The sequence below is a fragment of the Eptatretus burgeri genome, chromosome 3 (genome assembly GCF_056783735.1).
Source record: "Eptatretus burgeri isolate ZD-2024b chromosome 3, Ebu_testis_v1, whole genome shotgun sequence".
NCBI classification, from domain to species: Eukaryota; Metazoa; Chordata; class Myxini; order Myxiniformes; family Myxinidae; genus Eptatretus; species Eptatretus burgeri.
Genome location: NC_140963.1, coordinates 44,604,069 through 44,628,234, shown reverse-complemented (window position 1 = coordinate 44,628,234; position 24,166 = coordinate 44,604,069). Strand labels below are relative to the sequence as shown.

General features: G+C 47.4%; 2 protein-coding genes across 3 annotated transcripts in view; one reads left to right on the top strand and one right to left on the bottom strand.

Moving 5' to 3' along the window:
- The first annotated feature begins 2,696 nt into the window (after nt 1-2,696).
- Nucleotides 2,697-14,771, top strand: LOC147029789 (transmembrane protein 19-like). The gene is made up of 7 exons (XM_085873113.1): nt 2,697-3,936; nt 4,136-4,255; nt 5,047-5,157; nt 6,447-6,608; nt 12,949-13,203; nt 13,407-13,622; nt 13,947-14,771. Exons 1-7 carry the CDS (start codon nt 3,885-3,887, stop codon nt 14,102-14,104), a joined length of 1,074 nt encoding a protein of 357 aa, XP_085729239.1. The 5' UTR covers nt 2,697-3,884; the 3' UTR covers nt 14,105-14,771.
- SAAL1 (serum amyloid A like 1) overlaps nt 13,761-24,166 on the bottom strand; it is a 31,850-nt gene continuing 21,444 nt past the window's right edge. For both annotated transcript variants that reach the window (XM_085873111.1, XM_085873112.1), the window contains 2 exons: nt 14,951-15,043; nt 13,761-14,428 (listed from right to left, as the gene is read on the bottom strand). In XM_085873111.1, the coding sequence (XP_085729237.1) occupies nt 14,330-14,428; nt 14,951-15,043 (192 nt within the window). In that variant the 3' untranslated portion in view covers nt 13,761-14,329. The remainder of the gene's footprint in view (nt 14,429-14,950; nt 15,044-24,166) is intronic.

Genomic DNA, 24,166 nt, shown 5'->3' with positions numbered 1-24,166 from the left:
CATGACTTTCTTCCTTGTGGTACCATATCTGCACCCTTCCAACCATTGTGACATCACGAGATGTCACCTTACCCCTGGGTATTGGCCGGCCTGATCTGGTTCCAGGGGTGATGGCGGCAATCATCCCCATGCCATGGAATGTGCCATGGCCATCCAGTGTGCGAATGTTATGGTCCACATTGTCAGCTGCATACTGCACAAACTCTGTTGTCAGGTTAGGGATGTCTGTTCCATGTGACTGAGCAGCTTTTCATTCAAACTGATGCACCTCTTCACATGAACAGCAGAACCTGTGATGATGAAGGGAGTCAATGAGAAATCGTGATGCGAAGTGGTGATATAGCTGCACACCCAACCCAACCTGCAGTGGTGCCAGTAAGACTCTGGGTCCAGTTGCGCACACTATGGCTTGCCCAATTGAAGCCACTTTAACACCATCTTTCTTTCCCACAAACAGTCCTTCAAGCAGTACCAGCAGAGTATCTGGTAAGTATTTAATGCCAGCCTCTTGCGATTGCAGGTCATCACCACATGGGTAGACTTCATGGGATGTTTCAATGGTTTTAATGTCTTCTTTGATGAGTTTGGCAGCGGCCTGTACAAGCTTGACTTTCTCTCCAGTAGTGTCTTTTTCCTGCTGCTGGTTGTTGTAATATTCCTGAAGCACTGCCCTGGCTGTTGTCCTGAAGGTGACCACGTTCAGCTTGCCGTTCATCGCAGTTTGGATTATCCTGTCACCACAGTGTTCCCACGGCCTCGCCTTCATGTGGGTGTAGCTGTATGCTTCGTGGTTAGTGCCTGCCAGTTTCTGTGTCATGAGGTCAATGAGATCATTGATGGTGATCTGCTCATCATCATTTTCCTCAACATATCTTGCCACTTGCAAGAATGCTGCTGTCTTCTCATCGCCTCGAGGCCGTCCAAGCTTTGTCCTCTTGGATTCTTCGGTGTCCGTCATCTGAGCTATTGGTGTCTGTTTATTTGTGCGAAAGTTAACACTGCATGTCTGGTGGTAACCTGCATCTGCTGCGCGCAAGTCATGCACATGCCGAATCCGTACCTTCACAGCATCTGACCAAACATCGGCTCGTTCGCGGCATATTGCCAGGAGCATGTCCTTCAATTCAATTGTCTTTACTTGAAGCACATCCTGCGTCTTCTGCTTCCTCCCAAACTTGGCTGGTCTACCACAAAAAAGACAATCAGTGTTGAAAGAAAACCCCTCCTCAAATGACCTAAGCACATGTCTATCACTGCTTGTACTGGCCTTTGACTCTTCTTTCCTGGTATCCTTGGTTATCTGATGTGGGTTGCAGTATATACGCCGGCAGTCTTTGTGCACCCTTTCCCCAGGTACAGTGTGAATGCTGTCTTTCCTTGCGCTGCTGGCCTGGTTGATGGCTGAACACCCCTTTTCTGTTAGAGTTAAAGCTGATGGGCCTCCTCCATCCTTTTTGCAGATGGCACACCGTTCAGGTCCCTCCATGCCTGAAAATAAAAATCAAGAATTTGTATAATTGTTTTTAAAGTTTGAACTGACTATGTTATATTAACAAATAAACATAGCTATGGTATTTAAAATCAGATTTTGTCTTAATCCTATTAATGTATTAGTAGGGTTGGGCACACATCGACTTTTTCTCTGTTGTCCCGTTGAAAGGAGTTTTTTTATGGCCATTTTTTCACGCTGATCACGAATCTGTTGAAATTTTTGAACGAGGATGATGTCTTAGTAGGGTTGGGCATACAACCATACTTTTTTTGAAAGGAGTGTTTATCATGGCCAAATTTCATGGTGATCACGAATCCGTTGAACTTTTTGACAAAGGATGATGTCTTAGGTTGGTAAAATGAAAAAATTCAAAATGGTCGCAAAATTTAGCCAATTTTTTAGGTAAAATTTGATAATTATGGCTTACTAGGGCATGTAATATTAGGGTTGGGCACACATCGACTTTTTCTCTGTTGTCCCGTTGAAAGGAGTGTTTTTTTATGGCCATTTTTCACGCTGATCACGAATCCGTTGAAATTTTTGACCTTGGATGATGTCTTACGAAGACGATGTAAGATGATGCCTTACTAAGACATCATCCTAGGTCAAACATTTCAACGGATTCGTGATCAGCGTGAAAAATGGCCATAAAAAAAAACACTCCTTTCAACGGGACAACAGAGAAAAAGTCGATGTGTGCCCAACCCTACTAATGTTAGCATCATCTTCATTTTCCACACCGACACGTGGCAAGAGCTTTCTCCATGTTAAACCTCAATGAGGAATCTGGAGAGAGGAATGACTGATCTGTGTTTGTTTTGCTCAATTTGATTTCAAAGTCACCCAAGTGAAATGTTCTCTTTCCTTTCACCCATTGTTTGCTCATCCCAAACCCAAATCCTTCAGAATGGCAGGACTTCGATTCACCAGAATATGAAGAAGAAGTAGAGATGGTGGAAGTGTCATGGGAAAGCATTGTTGGTGTTATCTTCATCATTTTGGATCTATACTGGATCATTTCTTCTTTAAAAAAGTGGATAAAGAGGTTGGAAAAGATTTCCACCAACACAAAGTACAATTGTAAAACGAGGAAGAGGCGGCGCAAGCTCCCTTTAAAGTCAACATACTTACGATGTTTGTGTTTCAATGAGAATGAAAAACATACAACATCAAGCACTGTTAGAATCTTTTTTTGTCATTGTATATTTCCATCAGATCATCCGTCCTCCTCCTTCGGATGGCTGAGGGAACAGCTGTACCACTGATACAATGCCCCTATTACCAGTACACTAGTACTCATTTCACCAACCTCAGAAGGATGACAGGCTCAGTCAACCTCACCTGGTGTTAATTCAATAGCCAACAGGGACTCAATCTCAGGACTCTAAGTTCCTAAACAAGCCACCGAAACCGCAAAGCCAACATGAAGCTGTTGTGTCCTTTATTGACCCCAATATGTCTGCATATTTGGTTGGCAGCTGTGTACATCTCAATTGTTATGAAGCTTTGAATTACTGTCCATTATAATTAGGACAGTCTCCAGAATCGAACATCAGGTGGTCAAATATCGTACAATGAGTGTCGCATATCTAAACTTTCAGAAGGCATTTGATAAGGTACCACATACGAGGTTTTTTTTTTTTAGCTCAGGTGAGGGCTTATGGAGTGACTGGTGAAGTTGATGCCTGGGTTGGAAACTGGCTTTATGATAGGAAGCAAGGAATGGCTGTAAAGTGGGACGATGTAAACAGTGGGGTAGCTTAGTGGTCAGTACGAGATAGTCAGGTAAGATAGATACCAGAGGGGGTATGTGCCAATTTAGCCCCTCTCATTTAATTAGTGATTTTGGGTAATTTAACGCAAATTAATTTTGAGTAACAAGCAGATTCGGATTCAGCATCCTTGTACTGACATAAAAATCACTAATTGTTACCAGCTTGTATGAAGAAATGTCGCAGTTTTTAATCGAGGGCTTTTTCTGATTTTTCATCCTGAGAAAGCTTGGAATGTCGCACACAACCAAAGGAATACACCCATTGGACAGGACCAGAGAGCCACGCCTATGAAACTCATTCATGGAGCTCCACCCATCACACAGGACTGCTCTGCCCATTCCCGGTGCCCCCTGTGAACAGAGCAGGGTCGCATTCTCCAGGTGTCTCCGCTCTTTTGCCAGGCTCGTGGTTCCTGCGAAGCTCGGTGTTGGTTCTTGTGACATGGATAATTATTGCGGAGTCAGCAGTCAACTTTGAGAGGCCGTTCCCAACGAAACGGAGTTATTTCCCAGATGTAATTAACTAGGTACTAGACAGTTAGTTATTTAATTGGATTTAATTGCGCTGCCCAGTCACCCGGAGTTGGTTTTCCAGGAGTGAGAAGCTGCTTGTTCGTGATGCTTCCATTGCCAGAAGTCCACGTTCGCCAAACCCAGAGCAAAGTACAAGGTATGTGTTTTTATTTTATTTTTTTTCCTTCCGCAGTGTGTTTACTGACAAAATGCTTCGAATTCTTGAACACGTTTTTTCCATTTTGCATCAAACAAAATGATCACAATTAATTGACTCCACGTCTAACTCGTATTTGTTCCAATGTCCCTCCACTTCCACCCCATTGCCCTATGTACCATCGACCTCCTTTATCCAGATGAAGCCCCGAGTACTGAGGACCTGCAGAGGTTTCTGTTCAACCTACTTCTATACGGATTCGTACTCACAGCCTCATTCTGCCTCTGGACGCTGCTGCTTCTTGGCAGCTCCCACGACCGTGAGTCGCATCACAGCAGTGAACGTGAAATTACTAAATTAATTATTGGTAATTACTATGCAAGCACGCTTGCTTTCCAGCTTACTCTGGACATGTGATCCCAGCGAGGACGTAAGTTTGTACAAAATCTCAATGTGCGGTTATCAGATTCTGAAAGTCTACTTTACTTATACCTGTGAGATTACCCTATTCAATCAGTCACTTTGTACTTCCTTTTTCTATACAAGGCTCTTGGAGGAGTTTCTAGCAACGTACATCCTAAGATATTATTATACTTTTACATACACCTATTAAGAGACCTCTAGGAGGTCATCAGTACACTGGACAAGCATTAACCTAAATGGATTTGAACCCACGGTGCCAGCATCATGATACTGTGTTTAGTAGTTTGGATGAAAGTGTTGAAATAAATTGTCTGGTGTACAATGACGAGTTGTCACCAGGGTACTGACACACATTGCTGTACTCCTTTCTGAAGATATTGTGGCATCTGTCTAGAACCTAAATGCAGACCGGACAGCCGGCTTAATGTACTCAACCGAGATATACTCTGTCAAATGCATCAGAACGACCGTTTTTAGTTTAACATGAACTCGTGAGGATCGAACCCAGTTTAGATGGTTGGTAGTTCCATTTGATGGGAACACTCCCCTGGAACCTGAATACCGTAAATCGCTTGCTGTTCAAGAACACGATCATTGTAAAAGGAACTTCCTTCAGACAAAGCTCTCAAACGTTTGGTGGAAAGCTTTTTGCTGGTTCTTTGTCTCATCATAACTGTGCATGTACAGGTGCACACATGGTGTCCCCGTGGCGCTGTGTCCTCGCCATTGCTGTCCCCACATACGTCTATCAGCGGGGAGTTCGACATGGAGCTACGAGCTACAGTGGTGCTGTGCTGGGTAAGTCGGCACCACTAAATAATTGGTCGATTATTGCAATGACCCTCAAATCAATCTTCTTTTTCTCCTGTCTGCCCCACCCTCTCGCTCCTGTTATTCCCAAATCATTCATCGAGTTCCATATCGTTTTTAAATTCTGGGCTTTAGGGATAAGAAAACAATTCTAAATTTGTGGTCTGACGTTAAAAGTTTCTGTAAAGTTTCCCCTCCGTCTCCCTCCTCTCCCATTATCCGCACTTTTAAGAAAAACAATAACAAGCCCATTGTCAAATCATTAGTTCCAAAGAACAAATGTTTACAAGGTTTAGACTTTGCCCCCTTTAAACCCTCTGCCAACATAAATTCGTAGCTGTTTATGATTGACACAAGTTAGCAAGCGCACACATTTTGTGTATCCCGTTTATACATTTCTTCTAGTTTATTTTAGGGATGTCACTCAGTTAGACAGGTAAATACAAGGAACCAGGTCAAAGTAATAATTAGTCCCGGTAATCAAATCCACCTCTGAGGTGTCTTGTCTGGATTTGAATCTCGGCCCAGATATAAACTGCCACCCTGGCATTTCGCATGCAGGTCGAGGCATCAATGCGTGTGCCGTGAGTTAAACTGGGTCTCACCTGCCAACATTAATGAGTGTACATTAAAGATCCCACGGTGTCCTTTACGAATAGGAAGCAAATTATTGCTGGCACCCTCAACAAATTCCAAATTGCTGCCTTGACTGCCTTCTGGGAAGGCAATGGCAAACCACCTAAAAAATAAAAATCAATGATGAACAAATGAAAAACATTAAAAAAAAAAAAAACATCATCCACCAAGTTTTGTCATCATTTGTCAACCACTTTTTGAAATATCATGCTATATGTCGTTTTTGGCCTGATCTCTCAATGGTGAAGAATCACTTTATATAATTAAAAAAAACTCTCAGATCCAGAACTAGATCATCACCAAAATCAAATCAATTGGTCCTTGTCACACACACAACTTGCCCACCAAGTTTTGTCCGAATCCGGTTTAAGTAATGACGATCGTTGCCATCCAACAAAACCTTCCACCACATGAACTTGTGTTCGTTGCCATAATTTTGGAGGCTATTCCCTCAACAGACCATCAAAATAAAAAAAAAAAATTAAAAAAAAGAGAAAATATTAAATTGCAAAGTCACAAACAATTCATGTATGCAGCGCCATGGTATTGTCTACTTTTAGTTGATATTTAAAGTGTACTTTACTCATACCTTCAAATATTGCCAATACGAGAGATGTGTCGAATGGGAATGCACTGTGCAGGTGTCTTCACTGCATTCCTGTTGAGCGTGACAAGCTACTGCTACCTGGCCACGTTTGTCATATTCTTCTATACAACGGTGCAACTGCGCGACTGGCGTTTGCAGCAACTGTCGAGAACCTCAACGAGTGGCGTGGACGCAGGAGAGCTCCAAAACGAATACGGTCGGGATTTTCAATTTCCTCCCATGAAAATTCCTCTCCGATTTTCTAAGCTGTATGTTAACAGTTTTAAAGTGGTATTTCATACGTGTCAACTTGAACCTGAATTATTAAAAATGTTATACCTTGTTCGCACATCACCGCATTCAATTATAAAGAGCGGAACCCCTCTGTTGCGTTCTGAGTTCATATCATTTCCTCAAGGACTGCCAGAGCCATGCTTGCTTAGCAGTTTTTTGCACTTGACACATGCACATTGATGGTGGACTCTTTCCCCCAGATCCACACGCCCCCTCCCCCTGATCTTCCTGGTGCTAACCCTGTGCAGGATGGCTTTAATGGAAAGACTTAAGAATATGACAAGAAGCTGAAAGTGTAAGAGATACAACTGAAACCACTGTCGCGATGATAGGTGGCTGAGAACATAATGACATGTGCCTCAAAACGCACTCCGATTGGTAGCCGGGACGAGTTGTAAAAGCATTTTGCAGGGATACATACTTTCGTTGTAGAAGGCAGGATTAAGGTGGTGGAGGCGGTGCTGAAGTTGTTTCGAGAATGGAATGCATTGCAGTTTGAACACAGTATCTATGTCTCGTACCCCATGGTAATTAATAGACAATGGCAGGAGAAAAAAGCTGGATTCCTCAAAAATGCAATTTAAAAAGATAAACTAGTAATAGTCATCCATAACCATCCTTGACCATGTTGTGCAACGTCGGCCGAGGCCCTCACTTTGTTTTTCCTTCCTCTTTCACTTTTTCACCTTTATGAGCCCACCCCCCATGCAGCAGACAGGGTTTTGCAATCACGTGTGTGTGTGTGTGTGTGTATGTGTGTGTGTCTGTCTGTCTGTGGGTCTGTGTGTGTGTGTGCTGTATCTTTTTTCATTTGAGAATATGGAGAAGATGCCAATTGAGCTCTTGCCATCAAATTTTCAACGAAGCCTTATTTTGAGAATATGGAGAAGACAAATTAATAATTTGGTCAAAAGGTCAAAGGTCCGTGTCACATAAAATCGTCAATTTTCATCCAATTGACCTCAAAGTTTAAGAATTTGCATATTGTGTCACTGAATTTGTTCAATCAAAAGCTCGAAGCTGTTTGTTTTGAGGTCAAAAGGTCAATTTCCATCTGATTGACTTGAAATTTGAGCAGGGTTTGCATGTTGGATCATTGAAGCCTATTGCTTTTGAAGTAAAAAGGTCAAGGTCACCTAAAATCATCAATCTTTTTGTGTTTCTTTTTTTAGCTGTTTATGTCATGTTTAGCATATGGAAGAAGAAGAAGAAGAAGAAGAAGTCTGAATACAATGGCCTTTGTTTTTTTTCAGATTTTCAGATGCTTTCTAGTTGGTTTTAAAATTTGTTTTCTCCACAATCTCTTGAGCGATTGACACGGATCTTTCAACATAGGAGTGCCTACCCATGGATAATTCTTCAACAAAGTTACCTGACGATTGGATGGAAAATGTGGTTGAAGTTCCAAAAAGTCTGTTTTCTGTCGGCATGGGTTCCAAGGTGTTTCAGGTATCAGGAATAAACGGCCTCGATCTCGCTCTGCTCGGCCTCGGTCAAATCAACCTAACTATCTACAAATGTACTTCAATGATTGGAGGTTGTAATGATGCGAAATAATAACCATCGGGTGAAAGTAGGTCAGGTGAATGAGGTGAACAACAAAGTACAAACAAATTAACTTGGATCCAGGAGTCGATTGCCATTGGTCTTCATGGCTGTGGAAGTGCCACGAAGCACACCAGTCAACTAACTTCCCTCTGGTTTAAAACCCGTTTTTAATTCCAACTTTTATTAACATACCACGTTGATGGGCTCGACCACTTTGTGCCCAAGATTTGAGGATCAGTGCAATTGATTTCAGCCAAAGTCGCACGCAATTAAAAATAAAATAAACCATTGTATGGATTAAATACATATTGTGCAGAATGTCGATCTGTCCAGCATCGACTCGAGCCTAAACCACTCCCAATTTGTCATGAGCACCCCAATGCTCTGTTGTACAGATTATTTAGCACTCCACCACAATCACCATCACACAATTATAAAAATTGGATATTATCCTCTGTCATCCATGATCCCAGTTTATCAAAAGGAGAACCCAATGAGGAATCTGTAATTGCATCAGTCTTCATTGGAATTTGCAACGGAATTTAACAGTTAATGAACGCACCTGTGATTCGTTATTCTTTAAAGAGTGAATTTATTTGTGGAGTGAAAAATCATTTTCACGGTGTAAAAATCGGTTTATAGAGATGGCTTTTCACAGGAGAAACTATCCTGGTGTTGGCTTAGTGGTTAGGGTGGCGGCTTGGGATCCTAGGGTCCTGAGTTTAAGCCCTGTTGGCCGCTGAATTAAAATACACCAGGAGGTTGACTCAGCCCGTCATCCTTCCGAGGTCGGCAAAATGAGTACCAGTGTGCTGGTAAGGGGGACACTGCATCAGGGGCATAGCCGCGTCCCAACCAATGATGCAACCAACAGCCACAGGCTGCACTCTATAGATAGACAGGAGAATCGTCATAAGTAGCACGAACTTTACGATGGACCATACTGTTACAGTGTCGGTGCTGCTAAAGCAGTTTCTTTGAAAGGGTTACACTTGGTAGTTTGCCATTGCCTTCACAATAGTAAGTCAGTGCAAGAATTTGTCATTTATTCAGAGTGCCGGTGATAGCTTGCCTACTCTTCACGAAGGACCCCTTTTTTAAAATTTCCACCAACTAATGCTGGCAGATGGGACGTCCAGTTTAACGTCCATCTGAGGGACGGTACACACGTTGATGAATAACCCTGCCTGTCAAATACCAGGACGATAGTTTATAGCTGAGCTGAGATTTCAACCCACGCAGGACAGCTTTGAGGTGAGTGTGCGTACATCTCGGCCATCCTGCCAACCCACACGAACTTTAGAATTTCAATAGAAGGACAAAGGGTGAGCGGTTATCTTGGAAGTCACTGATTGTTCTGAGAATTCATACAAATAGATAAATCGAGTGCATGAAGGGACAGTCGAGCGCTATATCTGTCGACCAGATTATCACAAATCAGGGCCTCACGTCCAGAATCCAAAATGACTAATCCACAAGGGGGAGAGAAAGAGAAAGAGAAAGTTTACTGCTGAGTACTTGTATATATACTCGTACATGGTATGGAACTTGTATCCTCCATGATGGATAACTAATTAACTCAGAAAGGAGTATCCTTTTCTTCACTCAGGGGATGTCAGTAACCATTCCTTTCACTAAAGAGACCAATCCTGGACGGGTCGTCACTCCAATGCAGGAGAGAGATGGCAGTGACGTGACCTTTTTGCTTAAGTGATTCTCCACCGTTGAGAGATCGAGCCAAAACGATATACAGTGGAGCACGAAATCTCAAACAGTTATGGACGGATTGAGATGAAACTTGGTGGACGAGTTGGGGAGGTGACAAGCTGATTCGATTTCGGTTTATGTGCAGAGGCGGATCCAGCTTATCAGTGAGGTACAAAACGTAAACTGTTCATCCTGGCAGAGGTAGGCGCTCTACCTGGTGCCATTATAGTTTAGGTAACGTTTTAGAGGCCAGTCCAGGTAACACTAAGATCATTGTCAACAAATTAATGACTGGCAAATGGGGATCAGAACAGCAAGGGAGGCAGATTACCAAATACATGAAGGTCAATAGTGAGCCACATGGGTTTTTATTGGCAATTTAAAAAAAAAAAGATACAAGGTTTAAGGTTGAGTTGATGCACACACAGCTTGGGGGAAGTGCTGTCACTTCCCAGGATACTCTGGGAATCAGCAACATCATAACAATGGCATAACTTTTCTCACTGCACTCAGCAAGGCATTTCCTAAGGAGGAATTTACTCCTACTCATGGATGCCAACTGATGGGGATTGTCCATGCTCTATCCTTTTAAATGCTGAAGATCAAGCAAGGAAGCATGACTTATCATTTAAAAAATATTTCATATGACTTGGCCAGGGTTTGAACCACCAACCTCCCAGACTCTGAGCGCATGCTTCAGCCATTACACCATCGAGTCTGATATTGGTTCAGGAGACAAAGTTGGTATCATCCGATAGTAAAAAGGCAATTACAGAGACTAATCTTGTTTCAAGCTTACAATACTCATCCTCCATATTGTTTCTTTCAGCCAGATTCAAACAAGTTTGTTGTTTTTAACCTTCACTTCACTTAGGTTTCAACTTTGTGTCCAAACACGCATATGGATAATCTCTAGGTCAATAAATATACGAGCGAAAAAAGTTCCTGTGCATCATTTACACCAATGAGGAATGAAAACAAACATCACACATCGACATGAGAATGTAAACACATGTGTGCAAGACATGTCTCCAGAGGATCGAAGAGGGGTGCGGTCAAAAGTCAGTGAACAGCTCAGTATCTGGTGTGACCACCATTTGTGTTGACACATGCTTGGCAACGGCACCTCATTGAGGACACAATATGGTTGAAGAATGCTTGAGAGATGTCATTCCAGATCTGTACCAAGGCCTGCCACAGTCGGGCCAATGTCGCCGGCTGGTTTTGAAGAGGGTGCAATCGTCGTTCCATTTCATCCCACACGTTCTATGGGAGAAAGATCAGGTGAAACAGCTGGCCAGGAAAGTGTGGGAATGTCCTGTTGTGTGATGAAGTCGGTGACCACTCATATGACGTGAGGGAGCACGTTATCCTGTTCAAGTGTGACGTGACGTCTACGAACCTGAGGGAACGGGAGGACGAACAACTTCATCACGGTACTGAATACATGTCAAAATTGCCATTAATGGCCTCCGTGATGTGCAGTGATGCCTCCTCATAGCATCACACTTCCACCGCCGAACGTTGCACGACACATGCATCAGCGTAACGTTCCCTTTCCCGTCGATAAACACAACGGCCATCACTGTCAAGATGGAACCTCAGCTCATCTGTAAAGAGGATAGCAGCCCAGTCTTGTCTTCTGAACCTCAGATATTGTCCACACCAAGCTAAGTGCACATGTTGATGACATGGCAACAAAATCAGACATACTGCTGGTTGTCGTGGCCAGATGTTATGCTCGCGTAACCATTTCCTGACAGTTCTGGCATTGATTGGTCGCAAGCCAGGGATGCTGCAAGCTGTCAAACTTACTGTCTGGAAGATTCCTAAGGTGTACCAATCAGACATGGCTACCCTGCTGAAGTGACATCATAAGTGCTCGCCAAGAACGTGGACGGTCTCTGATGTTGCCAGTTTATTGATAACATCTCTCGAGTGACTGTGTGGTGTTCCGATGAATTCCAAAATGCCGATCCACACCGTTTTGTGGCATTCCTGTCTCAAGCATGCCAATAGCACATAAATGGTCATTTTCAGAAAGGTGTGGCATCACGTTTACAACGTTTCAATGTCAATGAAATGTTTTTCACGGCTGGGATGGTTCACCGAATCGTGCTGGGTTTCAATATGCTCAGTATCATGTGTAGCACTGTCATGTGACTCAGTACATAAGCATGGCAATTTGTGCATGCAGTGCACATCATGCACGTGTAAATTCCAGATATGCATGGATAAACCAGGGAACATATGAAGGCACATATTGGCTGAGCATTATATTGCGAGGTTACATGTCTGTCATTTTTATAATGCACAGGAACTTTCATATATACATATATACATATATACATATATATATATATATATATATATACATATATACATATATACATATATATATATATATATATATACATATATACACATATATACATATATACACATATATACATATATACACATATATACATATATACATACATATACATATATACATATATACATATATACATATATACATATATACATATATACATATATATATACATACATATACATATATACATATACATATATACATATACATATATACATATACATATATACATATACATATATATATATACACATACATATATACATATATATACACATACATATACATATATACATATACACATACATATACATATATACATACATATACATATATATATATACATATATACATACATATACATATATACATACATATACATATATACATACATATACATATATACATACATATACACATACATATACATATATACATACATATACATATATACATATACATCCAGAACAGCAATTTTAAATGACATTGAGCAGAAGAGCTTTATGGTGTTGAAAGAAAAGATGTCTTGGATGATTTAAGCAAAGATATACTTGTATGCATCGGTCACAGCTTTTACAGAATTACCATTATGACCTGAAACAATTGAAATTTAATCTCGGAAATTGCGCAGATGAACCATGGAGCTGCTTGAGGGTGTTTTGCCGCTTTGCCTTGCCTGGTGAGCTGGCTCTCTTCTCGCTGTTGGAGAGTGGCTCTTGTGAAATCCCCATTGATTTCCACCACAACTATGCTGCATCCTGGCTCGTGCTTGCCTTTCTCACCGCCATATCCTCTGCTTGTGGGGATGCATGGGCCACGGAATTTGGGAAGGTGCCGGGCAGTGGCCAACCAGTACTAATCACCACCCTTCAGCCAGTACCTGCTGGTAGGGCCACCATGCAATATGGATCATTCCTTATTTTTTAAACCACAAAATCAAATAATTCCTTTCTAGTCTAATTAAAAGGTATGGTGATTGTGAAAGGGTACCTTTCAGGGTTATACCTGGACAACACCTATGTGTGGCATTTTCTATGTCATGAAAAACATGCAAATATCATGTGATGAGCTCTTATGATTGATCCACAGGCACAAAAGGTGGAGTGACACTGGCTGGCCTATTGGCGAGCTTCGCTGGTGGGCTGTTAATGGGACTGACATACTTGGCTGCACTGGTACTCGCAAACGAGGAGCAACTGATGTGGCCAATTGCATCGCAGTGGCCACTGGTATTGTTCGGAGGGGTGGCTGGGCTTCTTGGCTATCTACTAAACTCATACCTTGGAGCAGAATTTCGGTTCTCAGGTTTGTGCTACACCCCCCCCCCCCCCCATAGACTGTAAGAATGGGCCAAATGTAACATATGCCACCTACATAATCATGTAAGAATGAGGAGCTGTGTTACGCTGTCAAGAAAATCAACTTCAAGAATAACACAAAACATAAACACAGATGTTTTATTGGTAATTAAAAGAGATGCTGGACTTGGGGAAAATATTTGTTGTTGCCTCAAATTTAAAATCAAAGTATGGTTGCTCGTTTATCGACGATGGTGATAGCAGAAGACGATGTTTCTTTTTTAAATGCAGACAAAGAGTAGTCTGTGCTTTCTTTCGCCCACCTCCAAAGGTTTCCACACGAAGCTGAGGATGGTTGTGGAGCGACCTGGCCCTGATGTGCTCCAAATCACAGGCAAGCCAGTTTTTGACAATGACGCCATTGACCTGCTCTCGGCAATCCTTCTGTCTCTCATTTTACCTGGTCTTGCTGTTAAGTTCTGGCCCTAATAATGGCTTGAGTGTCCAACATTGAGCCGACTTGTTACCTTTTGACACTCCTTCAGCCCACGTCACCCCAACTTGCCAGTCCTGCTGATAGTTCACGCTCCGAAAAAACAGTTGTCAACCTTTCAAAATATCGTGAGCGGCGTCAACACCTTGCTCGAAGAGGAAAACTGCAGATTCAACGACCTCCAGGTTCAGGCGTGTTTTGATCATCAACTTAACTTGAGGTCACTCCGAGTCCTCATGTGCAAGGCTTTGGGACTTGGGCAGCAAAAGCTCGGCCTCAGCTGGACAAGACTTGCGCAATTCCGAGAGTAGATGATGGACCTGCCAACAACACATCACGTGCATCACTACAAACCACCATGATGTTGTTGTGACCTGAAGAGTTTCCCCACTTTGCTTCATGGAACCAAATGCAAATATTTTCCAAGATGTCAAAGTTTCCAAGACTCCACTTATATGTTGAAGGAAACTTTCAAGTACGTAACCATTTAGTAATAAGAAAGTGGATTAATTCCTCAAGTTGCTTCACCTATGTATAGGTTACATGACCAGAATGTCTTAAGTTCCAAGAACTCCATTGTAAACGTTAAATATACTATTTAATTGAGGGTTGTCAATTTCAAGTTGTAAAAATGAACTGTAAATAAAGAATTTTCACTTGGAATACTGTGGTGATCAAGTACAGCCAATAATTATGGGAAATTACCAACGACAAAATGGCAACTACATAATGACGATTTCTAAACCAGTTTACAAACCTCATCGATGAAGTCAAAATGTGACATCAGGTGCAAAACGTTAACCGACCGGACAAACGCGGAGTCAAACGCACTGTGAACTCACAGACTCGCTGTGGGATGGAAAGAGTTCCAGGACGGCATTTTGCAGCTGAGCAGTGGATATAATTTTCCTCGTAATTGCATCACGCAGCATGGCCTGTCAATTACACGGTACATTTCACTGAATTGAGCTCCAGCCAGACACACGGGACAATACAATAGGTCATTTTCCAAGGGCAAAATGCTCTGCTTGATAAGTTAATGATTTCTCTGCATTGAGCAAAAACAAATAAATAAATAAAACCAAAACACTGTTGGAGTATACAAAATGTACATAACCATCGCCCAAAATTTGTAGTTAATTTTATTTGTATAACCGAGGTTACACACTGCTTGATATGGAACATAAATATGACATTTGTACAATTTCCCTTTTTTCCTTGAAATATTCAAGCATCATATTACGACTTTGAGAAAGTGATTCTTATATTGTGAAGAGTGAAAGAAAAGGACGCCAATGAGCATTTCAAATCCAAGACACCACTACCACTACTACAACTACTACTACTACTACTACTACCACCACCACTACCATCATGTTAATCCTTTAGGCTTGGCAGGGGAAAATTTCTCGACTGAGTCTTAAACAAGAAAATTAAACACAAATCAAATTTCAAAAACTGAGAATTACCAAATCTTATTGTTATAAAATTATCTTTTAAGTTTGCATCCTTGTAAGGCGGTAAAAACGTACCATTAAGCAGTAAATTCAAATTCAGGGAATTCCCCAGTAATTATTGGAGGCAGCAATTATTCACGTGGGTAGGTAACCGAGAGATTGTACCTCAACGGGACCGCTTAAGCAGCTCGCTTCCTTTTGGGATAACCGAGTGGGGTATTATCGCGCAGTCCCGTTGGACCCGATCACTTTACCGGCTATTTAAAAATCAACTATATTCCGAGTGCAAGATGGGGCAGTTCAATGAGGGAATGGACGCAACGAACAGGTTTACATTCACACAAGGACATTTATTATAATAAAGCACGTATGCAATTAAACAAGGCAAAACACGTACGCAATTATACAAGCAACAAAAGCACTACAAAAGAACTACAACCGTCTATACAAAATGCAATGCAAATATTTACAGCACACAAAGCACTTAACAATTTCCTACTTATTAGACGGGCCCACGGACACACGTACGCACACACACACACCCAAGAAATGGTGGCAGAGGTCTAATAACGAGCTCCAGCTCGGAGGACAGGTGAGCTGAAACCCAGAACCTATCTCGAACTTCTCCACCTCGTGTGGTCTTTAAGTTGTTCGGACCCGGGCTCCAGCGAGAGCGAGCTGGATCCAATCGCCGAGCCGCGATCCTTCCCGAGCTCCCGCGAATCCTCCTGCGCTTCTCAACATGTGCTGGTGAGACGAGGAGCCGAACCTTCCCGTCGATGCGTCGCTTCCCTGAGGAACCACCTCCCCGAAGAGGTCGATGAGTCGCACCAAGCCGGGAACCAAAATGGAGAACAAAGAGCTCCACGAACCGAGAAGAAGAAGCCACCACTCGCAGCTCGAGCCGAGCGACCGGCTTAACTTCCTTCCAAACAGGGCAGCTTGAAGCAAAAAGCTCTCCTGAGCCAAGCAGAAGCCGAAGCTCACTGAGCCAGCTGAAGCAAAAAGCTTCCACAGGCCTCAACCCGAGGGCAATCCGGGCCGCGCGTTCCCGAGGGCAATCCGGGCCGCGCGTTGCCGAGGGCAATCCGGGCCGCGCGTTGCCGAGGGCAATCCGGGCCGCGCGTTGCCGAGGGCAATCCGGGCCGCGCGTTGCCGAGGGCAATCCGGGCCGCGCGTTGCCGAGGGCAATCCGGGCCGCGCGTTGCCGAGGGCAATCCGGGCCGCGCGTTGCCGAGGGCAATCCGGGCCGCGCGTTGCCGAGGGCAAGCCGAGGCGCGCGTTGCCGAGGGCAAGCCGAGGCGCGCGTTGCCGAGGGCAAGCCGAGGGGCGCGTTGCCGAGGGCAAGCCGAGGGGCGCGTTGCCGAGGGCAAGCCGAGGCGCGCGTTGCCGAGGGCAAGCCGGGCCGCGCGTTGCCGAGGGCAAGCCGGGCCGCGCGTTGCCGAGGGCAAGCCGGGCCGCGCGTTGCCGAGGGCAATCCGGGCCGCGCGTTGCCGAGGGCAATCCGAGGGGCGCGTTGCCGAGGGCAAGCCGAGGCGCGCGTTGCCGAGGGCAAGCCGAGGCGCGCGTTGCCGAGGGCAATCCGAGGCGCGCGTTGCCGAGGGCAATCCGGGCCGCGCGTTGCCGAGGGCAATCCGGGCCGCGCGTTGCCGAGGGCAATCCGGGCCGCGCGTTGCCGAGGGCAATCCGGGCCGCGCGTTGCCGAGGGCAATCCGGGCCGCGCGTTGCCGAGGGCAATCCGGGCCGCGCGTTGCCGAGGGCAATCCGGGCCGCGCGTTGCCGAGGGCAATCCGGGCCGCGCGTTGCCGAGGGCAATCCGGGCCGCGCGTTGCCGAGGGCAATCCGGGCCGCGCGTTGCCGAGGGCAATCCGGGCCGCGCGTTGCCGAGGGCAATCCGGGCCGCGCGTTGCCGAGGGCAATCCGGGCCGCGCGTTGCCGAGGGCAATCCGGGCCGCGCGTTGCCGAGGGCAATCCGGGCCGCGCGTTGCCGAGGGCAATCCGGGCCGCGCGTTGCCGAGGGCAATCCGGGCCGCGCGTTGCCGAGGGCAATCCGGGCCGCGCGTTGCCGAGGGCAATCCGGGCCGCGCGTTGCCGAGGGCAATCCGGGCCGCGCGTTGCCGAGGGCAATCCGGGCCGCGCGTTGCCGAGGGCAATCCGGGCCGCGCGCTGCCGAGGGCAATCCGGGCCGCGCGTTGCCGAGGGCAATCCGGGCCGCGCGTTGCCGAGGGCAATCCGGGCCGCGCGTTGCCGAGGGCAATCCGGGCCGCGCGTTGCCGAGGGCAATCCTGGCCGCGCGTTGCCGAGGGCAAGCCGAGGGGCGCGTTGCCGAGGGCAATCCGAGGCGCGCGTTGCCGAGGGCAATCCGGGCCGCGCGTTGCCGAGGGCAATCCGGGCCGCGCGTTGCCGAGGGCAATCCGGGCCGCGCGTTGCCGAGGGCAATCCGAGGCGCGCGTTGCCGAGGGCAATCCGAGGGGCGCGTTGCCGAGGGCAATCCGGGCCGCGCGTTGCCGAGGGCAATCCTGGCCGCGCGTTGCCGAGGGCAAGCCGAGGGGCGCGTTGCCGAGGGCAATCCGAGGCGCGCGTTGCCGAGGGCAATCCGGGCCGCGCGTTGCCGAGGGCAATCCGGGCCGCGCGTTGCCGAGGGCAATCCGAGGCGCGCGTTGCCGAGGGCAATCCGAGGGGCGCGTTGCCGAGGGCAATCCGAGGCGCGCGTTGCCGAGGGCAATCCGAGGCGCGCGTTGCCGAGGGCAATCCGAGGCGCGCGTTGCCGAGGGCACTCCGAGGCGCGCGTTGCCGAGGGCAATCCGAGGCGCGCGTTGCCGAGGGCAATCCGAGGCGCGCGTTGCCGAGGGCAATCCGAGGCGCGCGTTGCCGAGGGCAATCCGAGGCGCGCGTTGCCGAGGGCACTCCGAGGCGCGCGTTGCCGAGGGCAATCCGAGGCGCGCGTTGCCGAGGGCAATCCGAGGCGCGCGTTGCCGAGGGCAATCCGAGGCGCGCGTTGCCGAGGGCAATCCGAGGCGCGCGTTGCCGAGGGCAATCCGAGGCGCGCGTTGCCGAGGGCAATCCGAGGCGCGCGTTGCCGAGGGCAATCCGAGGCGCGCGTTGCCGAGGGCAATCCGAGGCGCGCGTTGCCGAGGGCAATCCGAGGCGCGCGTTGCCGAGGGCAATCCGAGGGGCGCGTTGCCGAGGACAATTCGAGGCGCGCGTTGCCGAGGACAATCCGAGGCGCGCGTTGCCGAGGACAATCCGAGGCGCGCGTTGCCGAGGACAATCCGAGGCGCGCGTTGCCGAGGACAATCCGAGGAGCGCGTTGCCGAGGACAATCCGAGGCGCGCGTTGCCGAGGACAATCCGAGACGCGCGTTGCCGAGGACAATCCGAGGCGCGCGTTGCCGAGGACAATCCGAGGCGCGCGTTGCCGAGGACAATCCGAGGCGCGCGTTGCCGAGGACAATCCGAGGCGCGCGTTGCCGAGGACAATCCGAGGCGCGCGTTGCCGAGGACAATCCGAGGCGCGCGTTGCCGAGGACAATCCGAGGGGCGCGTTGCCGAGGACAATCCGAGGAGCGCGTTGCCGAGGACAATCCGAGGGGCGCGTTGCCGAGGACAATCCGAGGCGCGCGTTGCCGAGGACAATCCGAGGGGCGCGTTGCCGAGGACAATCCGAGGCGCGCGTTGCCGAGGACAATCCGAGGCGCGCGATGCCGAGGACAAGCCGAGGCGCGCGTTGCAGAGGCCAATCCGAGTCGTGCCGTGCCGAGGACAATCCGAGTCGTGCCGTGCCGAGGACAATCCGAGTCGTGCCGTGCCGAGGACAATCCGAGTCGTGCCGTGCCGAGGACAATCCGAGCCGTGCCGTGTCGAGGACAATCCGAGCCGTGCCGTGCCGAGGACAATCCGAGCCGTGCCGTGTCGAGGACAATCCGAGCCGTGCCGTGCCGAGGACAATCCGAGCCGTGTCGTGGACAATCCGAGCCGTGCCGTTCAAACGACTCCTCTTGCGTGTGCGCGGGGCGAACACCAATATGTGTTGGATATTGAGGTTAAAAAGGAACAAGTCGCTTCTACTCGCCCACACTCGTATCCAGCCAAATATGGCATGGAGTTGTCTTTATTGGCCTCCGTCCACGTTTCGTGCAGCATGGGCGTCGTGCTGGCTGTGTTTCCCGTGCCGTGAAAAACACCATTCGTGCAGCCTCAAAAGAGGTATTTATTCGCATGCCTTTTTAATGCAACCGGCAATCCTCCCCAGACCATCGGAACCTCGAGTCGACAACCCCGCACTGCCAAGCACACATGACTCGCCGCACACGCCGGGTTTATGGCTCGCCCGGGAACGAGGATCTCTGTGCAGCAGTTTCCTCACCACGGTGCCGCACGTGGCTGATTTACCTCAGGAATAATCAGACGACAAGAAGAGAAGGGACGAAATGAAGAAGAAAATGATTTAAGCAAGCCCAGCTATTAGATCTTCTTTTTTCAAACCCAGGGGCGCGACCCCAAGTGGGGTCGCCGAACAAATTTCGTGGGGTCGCGGGTGTCTGCTTGCAGCGAAAATTTTTTTTCTATTTTCGATCGGTGCTCGCTTTTACGGGATGCAATATAAACGGTTCGTTCAAAGTATGGGAACCGGCGCAACATGACGCTTGGAATGGGATCCAGCCGATGTGCAGGCTCACTGAAGTGTGGTTCATTTTGGTGGGAAATTAGTGGTTTGATCCACGGCTTCTCAGACTCAGACTCTATCATTAACGCCTTTTCATGTCTCCACGTACGACTCGAGACCTTATTTGTTATGGCAGCACCGGCCACCAGCAAATCTCGAGAACGTTCTTACCAGGATAAATTTCTGGACCTTGGATTTTACTACGTGGTGGATAAAAGAGGGGCACAGAGGCCTCAGTGTGTGATTTGTTTCAAAGTGCTTTCTACGGAGTCTATGAAACAAAATAAGTTGCAGAGGCATTTGACTACAAAACATGCGCCTTATCAGGATAAGGAGAGAGCGTTCTTTGAGAGGAAACTTCGTGCACTCAAGAATATGCGTCTTGACAGAGAGGGTACATGCCATCAGACCAATTCTCGGCCATTGGAGGCCTCGTATCGAGTGTCGCTCCATGTTGCCAAGACTAAAAAGCCTCACTCCATTGCGGAAGAACTCGTGCTGCCATGTGCAAAGGACATGGTATCTCTGATGGTTGGGGAAGAAGCGGCGAAGAAACTGGCAGTTATACCCCTCTCTGACAACACCATCCAACGCAGAATTGAAGATATGAGTCTGGACATAACGGCTCAGGTCGTATAGAAGTTCAAGGGATCGCCGTGGCACGCCATACAGTTGGACGAGTCCACTGATATCACATCGTCCACGCAACTCATTGTCTGGGTCCGCTTCATCAAGGCTGATAACTGTCAATGAGCCTCTGCTCATAATACCATTGGAGACCACCACCAAAGGCGAGGACATTTTTGGGAAAGTAGAGCAGTTTTATCGTGACCATGATCTGGACTTCGGAAAGTTGCTCGGTTCTACAACAGACGACGCACCAGCAATGTTAGGAGTGCGTTCTGGATTCAAGGCTAAATTGCTTGAGGTGGCTCCTCAGACCTCCATGGTACACTGCATGATTCACCGAGAAGCGCTCGACTCTCGTACTTTGCCAGAAACCTTGCAGAGCGTGCTCTCAGAAGTCGTAAAAATGGTGAATCACATCAAATCGAGCGCCCTCAACACCAGGTTATTCAGGCTATTCTGCCAGGAGATGGACGCCGACCATAAGAATTTACTATTCTACACTCAAGTCAGATGGTTATCTCGAGGAAACCTTCTTCTGCGCATTTACGAGCTCAAAGATGAACTGAAGGAGTTCCTACGCACACAAGGGAAAACGGCATGGGTGGCATTGCTTGAGTCGGACTCTTGGCTGTCAGAAGTGTGCTATCTCGTTGACATCTTTGAACGTCTCAATGTCCTCAACCACTCCCTCCAAGGCAAAGACGCCAACCTCATGATTTTTCACGAAAAAATGAGCGGATTTCTGGTGACTAAAATTACTGGCAGACAAAGCAGCTGATAAGCGCTTCAGCCTTTTCCTCCGTCTGGTGGAGCATCTAACGACCTGCCAGTACGATGATACTGAGCTCGACAATCTTTCTGGGGAGATAGCACATCGCCTTCGGTCGCCCATTGAACAGTTCGAGCACTATTTCCCTCAGCTGGATGTGCAGTCCTTTTCTGTGGTTCGGGACCCTTTCACGGCTCCACTGGACTTGATTGCTGATGAAGATGATACAGCAAAGGAAGAGCTTGTACAGCTCCAGCAGGATTCAGGAGCGCAGGCTCTTGCGCGGACGAATTTGTTGTCGACATTCTGGTGCAAAATGCTGCCTTCGTACCCGACCCTGTCACGGCGCGCCATATCCTTCATCATACTTTTGTGAGCAGTCGTTCTCCACCATGGTGGTGATTAAAACAAAGAACATAAATCGCCTAGAAATGGAGCATGATATGATCCTGGCATTGTCATCTACTTCTCCACGAATAGAGAAGTTGGTTTCTGAAAAACAGGCTCATCCTTCTCACTGATATATCTAAATGTCATTTGGATTAAACTTCTGAAATATTCAACTGTACTATTTGGATACTGTCAGCTATTCTCCGTTTACTCGTCCATGAAAACATGACGATGGTGAATAAAGTAAACAGTAAATGTTCTTGTCATATGAAATCTTATCTTATATATTATGAATTGGGTTTTGAATCTTTCGGGTCGCGCGATGTAGAGAGGTTCTGAAATTGGGTCGCCACTGAAAAAAAGTTTGAAAATCACTGGATTAGATCATCGCAACACACTCCCTTGTTGTCCCACTAAACCAAAGGAAGGGGACTATCTACACGTATAATAATGGAATAATTGTTTTGGGACACCTATCTGTTGTATGCATGAGGCTCGGAGAACCGTAACAATATATATATATATATATATATACACACACACACACACACACATATATACATACATATATATATATATATATATATATATATATATATATATATATATATATATATATTGTTGTGGTTACCAGATTCGCAAACCACCATTCAGGTCCCTTAGGTGAGGTATCTCGGTAAGTGCATGTGTAGTTAGGCCCAAACCCGTTGTCTAGTGGGAATACATGTCATTTATGCGAGCTGCGACTCTTCAGGATAGCCGTTTTTCTTTTACTATCTTTATTTTGGACCAACCGCCATGATCACAACCACAACATCAACCACCGACCACAACCACCGCTTCACCACAACCGCCACGACCTTCACGCACACCTCACAACCGTAGCATCGCCACCGTTCTTGCCCCGCTGTGGGTACCGGTGTTGGACTCATGCAGAACGCGCGTCGAACAGCGTGTACAAAATCACGGATTTTGTGCTTCAAAAACGGATCAAAAAGCCTTCACGCCCACTTTTTCTCGGGCCAATGGGGAGCGAGGTGAAAGGTCAAAGGGAGGGGGTCAAAGGCGAAGTTACGGGGGGATAAAAGGACGGTGTTCGTCAGTCAGAAGAGGGGAACGAAAACGAAAACGAGAACGAGAACAAAAAGGAGAACGAGAACGAAAAGGAGAACGAGAACGAGAAGGAGTCGGAACGGAGGGGACGAGTGTGGAAGTCTGGAGCCCGAAGCCTGCAGTGGCTGGAGAAGCTGAAGAGAGTCGGACGAGGGGGTGCTCGCGTCGGTGCCAGGAGCTGCACGCCCGAGGGAGGCCGGCAGCGCGACCTGGCCGAGGTGGAGACGCACACCAGGGATAATAAAGATCCTCTATACCCCGAGCATCAGCAACCCCCCTCCTGTTTCCCCCCCGCGCTGAAATAGTGCGACCAAGGGGGCCCCTTTTCCCACCCCCCTGCCTGACACTGTCCGCGAGGCCCGCGGAGAGAAGCGCCATCGCCGCTCCGCGTCTCATCACCAGACGGGTAGGCCCGACCCGGTCTCGGCCTCAGGCCTGCCTCATTCTTGAGGTATTTCTTTTCCTTGGTTTTGGGTATGTGTTGTCGGCGCCGTCTGTGAAGTAGAATTGTATAAGTGTTGCCGTGTGCTCGGTAGTCGGTATTAGCTCTGCACTGTGTTTTCACTTTTATGTTTGCTTTTTGTGTAAATGGAATTGTGTTTTCTTTTTTTTGTGTGCATTTGGTGGAATTGTATTTGTGTGCTTCCCGTGTGCCGCGAATAAATGTGCTTTATTGTTGAACTGTTCTCCCGCTTCGCTTCGTCTTTTCCCCCATGGAACCCTCATCTTGCTTCACGTAAAGGGTTGGTAGTGGGCTGAATACGCCCGATAATTAATCGAACCGTCGAGGTCGACGATAACACCGCTCGGTTATTCTGATAGTACGGAACAGGTCGCTTAAGTGGCCCGTGTCCGAAGTCGACCTGCGGCGAGGTGCGATCGCCCGGTCTACCCTCCGCGTGGGTACTTAGGTAGTTCGAATTTGGCGAGCAACCCTATCCCACGCGGGGGCTGATTGGCTCGATCGCGGTGAGACCGAAAGGTCCACCCGTGACTGGTTCCCGGCGTTAGTCCGAGAGGGTCACGACTGGATT

Coding starts and splice junctions, on each gene's coding strand:
- LOC147029789 (XM_085873113.1), top strand. CDS start 3,885: ATGCTTCCATTGCCAGAAGTCCACGTTCGCCAAACCCAGAGCAAAGTA. Junction 5,158..6,446: donor CTACAGTGGTGCTGTGCTGG/GTAAGTCGGCAC, acceptor TGCACTGTGCAG/GTGTCTTCACTGCATTCCTG. Junction 6,609..12,948: donor AGAGCTCCAAAACGAATACG/GTCGGGATTTTC, acceptor GAAATTGCGCAG/ATGAACCATGGAGCTGCTTG.